At 28.1% G+C, this 6,073-nt stretch overlaps 1 protein-coding gene across 1 annotated transcript; it reads left to right on the top strand.

The window, feature by feature from the left end:
* Positions 1-612: 612 nt before the first annotated feature.
* Positions 613-5,429, top strand: LOC114123857 (dehydrogenase/reductase SDR family member 11-like). The gene is made up of 6 exons (XM_027986992.2): positions 613-888; positions 2,256-2,427; positions 2,810-2,939; positions 3,410-3,539; positions 3,783-3,917; positions 5,252-5,429. Exons 1-6 carry the CDS (start codon positions 757-759, stop codon positions 5,324-5,326), a joined length of 774 nt encoding a protein of 257 aa, XP_027842793.2. The 5' UTR covers positions 613-756; the 3' UTR covers positions 5,327-5,429.
* Positions 5,430-6,073: the final 644 nt, after the last annotated feature.

Here is a 6,073-nt window from a genome sequence, read left to right as displayed (position 1 = left end):
ATTATGAGTCGTAGACCGCGGTGCCTTTTGGAAATGCTCGCGGTACACAGTTTGGAAACCGCTGGTATATATTATAATTTTACATCGGTAGGTACGACTATAAATTTATTCTAATAATATAATAGTACTATACCAAAATTTATATTTTAATTATATCGAAAAAAAGTTTATTTTTGAAGTTATGCTAAAACGAACAATTTCCATAAAATGTTTCCATAATTTATTGTCATAAATGGAATAATATAGGTACGTTTTGGATTACCTATTGTAAATATTAATACACCAAAATATTAGGCTTATACTTGAAAAATTAATACATATATATATTTTTTTTAGTAAATCTTAATATACATCAAATTTATTTTCAGTTAATTTATATATTGATTTTTTGAAGAAAACATTCATAAAATCGCTTATCCTAAAAATCAGTATTGTTCAATAGTACGTTTTGGATTACCATCGCTCATAATTGAACACAGTTGATTAGAATACTCAACGTGAAAAAAAAATGTTTTCAACTCATAATACATGGTCGTAATGATGGTATCGATCCTATATGTAATACCGTTAAATAATTACGCAATTAAAACATTTAGTTATACAATCGAAAGGTCAGTATGGAGCTGTACGCTCTGACGAAATACTGTCGTTCAGATCGTTTGTATATGCTGCACCAACGCAGTACTTTCAATACACTACTACTTATGTGAATTTCGAAAAATATATATTTTACAGTTTTTATTCGTCACTACAGAAATGGATCGTTGGACGGATAGAGTCGTTTTGGTGACTGAAGCTAGTTCAGAGATCGGTCAGTCAATAGTGGCCGAATTGTCCAAGTACCCTTTGAAAATTGTCGCTGTAGCCCAAGAAATCGTCTTAATACAAGTATTACTATAATAAGTTTCTCCATAGTATAATTGCGTTACTCATAGGGCTATTTTATGTTACCGGGAATTAAATTTAAGGGCCTAAAATTGTTTTGTTCGCTTCGTTCGGAATGTATTTACAACAAGACGTGTACATTCTTACCAATTCTCGTATTATTTTATTTTTTTTATAAAAGTATTCAGTATAATGAATACATACATTTATTTTTTTTTTTATAGATCACTTTAAGCAGCAACCTTATATCAATAATATCATTAATGTTAATTTTAGTTGACATTTATTTTTCAATACTCTAACATAATTAAGTTTTCTAAATGATCTTGTGACATTTAACGATTAAATAATTTTTTACATAGGTAGGTACTTAAGTTTTTGTAATCGACGGTATTCTCATTTCTTTACCAGTTACCATGATCATACTCTAAAAATATACCATATTACGACATCGTTATAATAATATACATAACATAGTACATACACATTACACATACTATAGAAAACGTTGTACAATTTCATGTATTATTAAAGTAAAGCCGTAAACGCATAAGTATTAATTTCATTATTAATTATTTACCAAATACCAATAAAATTAACTGTTTCCAAATTGTATAGTATTATAGTTCGATATTATAATTATATTATGATTATTATTAATAAGTAGGGCTCGGATTTTAAAGCATATGCTTATTTTTTTATATACGAGATATAAATTAATTTTTTTACATAAATTTGTCAAGGGGTAAGCCATTATGATTCCAAATAAACCGATTTATTTTTGCTTTTTTCGGCTATATTTTTATGTAGGTAAATGCTTGTTTTTGCTTTTTTCAGTTATTTCAGCTGTTCTATTGATTTTCTACACAAGTTTTTTTCCATTGTATATACTTAAAAACCTCGAGAAATAACAAAACAGTTTTCTATTTATTTGTTTGATTTTGTAATCTGTTTTATCGTTTCTTTATATACTAAATATTTTTAAAATTCAAAATAATTACACTAGTGAGTAGTATAATTAATACTTATTAATTATAATACACTTTAAATAATATAGAAATGTAATTTAAGAAAATATTTGTATCTACATACAATTATTTGTCAATATGTTTATTGCAAAACTTTTCAGGTTTAAAATAAAAAAAAAAAATTTTTAAATCGTCTATATAATCAAATATTAGAATTAGTTATATTTTTAAACACTTTTCACTTAAAATTGCATGTTATTAAATATTATTTTTTAAGTGTTCGGCAGTTGGCGAGATAAACAAAATTTAAATAATGTTAGCAACTTTTTGAGATTTGTTTTTCTATAACATTGGTCGATGAAGATAACGAAATATTAATAATCGTCTTGAATTCGTATACAGAAACTTTCCAACAAGCTACAGTCGTCCTTGGCTAAAATCTACCCGGTCCAATGTGATTTGACTCGTGAATCGGAAATAGTAAATTTGTTCAAGTGGATCGAAACCACCATCGGCCAAGGAGTGTCTGTTACGATCAATAACGCCAACACATCAATTAAAAGCAAAATTTTGGGTGTGTATTATTACAATACCTATATGATAAGTATAGCAGCTTAAACTCGGCACGGCATCGAATTTATTCTAATTGTAAGTGGGAGTAGACCAGAGAGAACTTCTGTGCTTTTACAAATTGAGTGTGGCATTAATATAGATTCAAATTCATGAATTGCACATATTATGATTTATTTTTGATGCGATTCATTTTAGACAATATTACGGTCTACGATAGACGATAGTGATAAATAGGATAGTCAACATATTATAGAAATGGATCAGTACAAAAGTACTGAGAAATTTATGTTAAATGAAAAAATAAAAACACTTTGTTGTTGGTGATTTAAATACTATTTAAATGAAATATAATTTGAGACGGAAAAATCATGTCCTTGTTTCAGACGGCGAAACTAACGACTGGAGATATTTGTTTGATCTCAACGTTATCGCAGTAACTACATGTTGTAGGGAATCATATAAATCGATGAAGAAATACAATATTGCAGATGGACATATTATAAATATAAACAGGTTGAGTACCTTTACCTTATAAATTGAAAATAACCATAACACTAATCATTTCAACATCTTATTAAAATATTATGTTATGCAATTTTATTGTTTTTAAATTTTAAGATGTATACAGGATATATTTATATATATAGGTATTTGTCATTACTACATAATAACATATTTTTATTTGAAATAAACAATTTATTTAAACAAATATTGTGAAAGATAGTGCGAGCATTTAAACATGCTTCAATTTAATAATTTAAAAATAAATATTAGGTACATATTTTGACTATATAAATAACACAAATTATAATCAATAATCAATAGTATATTATATTTTAATAATTTTACTATATTAGATAATACTCCTATAGTTTTTTATAGCTATTACCTACTCTAAGTCTCTAAATGATTTCTCGTTATCATGTAGTGCAACTGTTTAAAAACTAAAAATCCATTACTAATCTGTTAGATTTTATTTATAGCACCGCTGGGTACTCAATGTCACCATTTCCAGGAGAGAAAGTGTACAATTCGTCGAAAACTGCACTTACATATTTAACCGAAGGGCTTAGACATGAACTCTTTTATGATGGATCAAAAATCAAAGTAACTGTAAGTATCAAGAATAATTGTGGTTAAACACCGTGTTTTTACAATATCTTTTTTGTGAGCATATAGAATTATAATTTATTATACAAATTAAAAAGTAATAATAATTAACAAATAAATGATTGGGGTATAATATATTAATTTCTATTGGGTAGGTATAGTGTATTTAAATATTAAGCTTTTATTAATTAATAATTATTTCATCGGTACCCGAATGGTAAAACATGTGACTTTTATTTCGTATAGAGTATCAATCTCGGTAAAGTAAACGGTGAAGCTGTCGGAAGTGTTGGAGAAAATAAAAAATCTATTCTGTCGATGAACCCCGAAAGAGTAGCGACTATGGTGGTCGTAGCATTAACTCAGCCAGCTGATATTGTGGTAAGTGAAATTTAAAATAAATCGCGTCCAAATTAATTAGAATGATTATACGAGTAGAATGCACCATAAATAGAAATATGTTATGAGACCTCTAAATACTACTCTCGGTTGCTAGAATTTCGTCCGCAATTCAAATAATTCAATTTTTTTGGTAGAAAGTTTGTAATTTGTTCTCAAAAATATGTCCACTATTAGAAGGTATTTTATATTTAAAAATGTATAACTATTTACGAATTTAATTACGAAACTAATACAAAATAATTAAAAACAATACAATTAAAATTATAATTACAATAATAAATTACAGACTTATTCGTGAAATGCATTACTAAATGTAAAAAAATAATTTAATATACATTTTACATTTTTCAAATTGAATAAGTTATATCTGTTATTGGTACTTATCAAAAATATATATGATACAATAACGTCACTTATATATTTAAAAAAAATAGTTAGGTAGTTAATAGTTTTTTCACTTATAATTTTTGTTTTGGAAACAATTAATGACCACCTCGAGGTATTACACTAATGATTTTTAAGGCTGCACAGAACGTTAGAAGTTACAACTACTATAATTCTATAACGCCACAGTATTTATTTATGTTGTTGATCTAGTAGATGATACTAAACAGGAAAATTTTCCTTGAAATTTACGTTTACACACTACATTGTGCATTGTATATTGAGAAAACAATAAATATAAATTATACCACAAGCAACCCATTTCTAGAGCGGCGACTTAACGCGATAAAACCGGTAAAAATCATGCATTGGTATGTTTATGTAAGTACATACACGAAAAATGATAACGAATACAAATTTCCTTCAGACATTATTTAGACTCAAGACTTACAATTATTAGTTTAGATATTGTGGCGATCATCAATAGTAGATAGTTAAATACATTTTTAAAGGTACCTACTGAAAGTAATACGTTAATTACCGTGTAAAAAAAAGCACATGAGTGTATTTTTGTTCGTGTAAGAACTTACATATTATTATGTAACCACCGCTTACTTGCTGTGTTTCGTGTGGGAATTTACCAAAACCCTTGCACCTTAGGTGACCTCTACTGTATTAGGAATCGTTTTTTTTTGAATAACGCATTGATATTTTATTTTTATAGTGCTTTTAAACAAGAACAATTAAACATCCTTTTTTAACCAACACAACGTGTCATCTATACGGACGGCGATTTCGCAAAATAATTACGATAGAGATAGCATGTTGAAATTCAATAATTCTATCGAAAATATATTTGAGCACCTATAATAATTGCCCGAAAGATCCATAATAATTATCTTGTACCTACGTTATATTTTATGTTTCAGATAGGCGAGCTGACCGTTCTGTCCGTTGGTGAAACCATTCAAGCTTATCCCCCGCCCAACATAATCATAAAGTAATATCTACTCCACGTGATATAAATTATGTGTTTTTATACAGAAAATATATACAGCTTAAACGGACACGTCGGCGTATTTATAAATATATAATATAATAATATTATGTTGGTTGCGTACACTGTTTACCACCAGAAGTCAATTACCATAAGACCGAGTTTATAGAAATAATTTAATACATTTTGTCGTCTTCTAGCCTCTAGGATATTGTCACGAGTGTTAATTCAAATATATAAAATATAAATACATAACAAAAACTAAATAAACGATTCATTTATGCCGATTATCCTGTGAGAAGGATCACACGTTCTGTAAATAAAGTAGTACCTGCAGTATTATAATAGTTTATACCGTATATTATACCGGGTTGCGTTCATAATAGGTAAGCCGTTTAGTGTTTTCTCAAAAAATTCAATGAACAGATCGTGGACCATCATTAGCCCACTGTTGATTCGTCGGATCTTTAGTGACTGTATACAGCCACGGTTCTAGCTAGGACTACATTTTTGTATGGGCAACAGTAGATTTATAATTAAGTTTTAACTGTGAATAATATTTCTAATTTCCTCCCCATTCCCAATACATTTTTAAATAATGAACACCAGAAATTTTGGTATGGGCAGCTGCCCACCCTGCCCATACGCTAGAACCGTCACTGACTGTATATATGTTTACGGAACAGCATAAAACGAACGATCGACGCAACGTTTTGAAATATTAATGATTTGTGTATAGTTCAGCAATTTAGTA

The sequence above is a fragment of the Aphis gossypii genome, chromosome 1 (genome assembly GCF_020184175.1).
Source record: "Aphis gossypii isolate Hap1 chromosome 1, ASM2018417v2, whole genome shotgun sequence".
In the NCBI taxonomy this organism is placed as follows: Eukaryota; Metazoa; Arthropoda; class Insecta; order Hemiptera; family Aphididae; genus Aphis; species Aphis gossypii.
The sequence above is the reverse complement of the archived record's forward strand: the minus strand, read 5'-3'. Positions and strand labels throughout refer to the sequence as shown.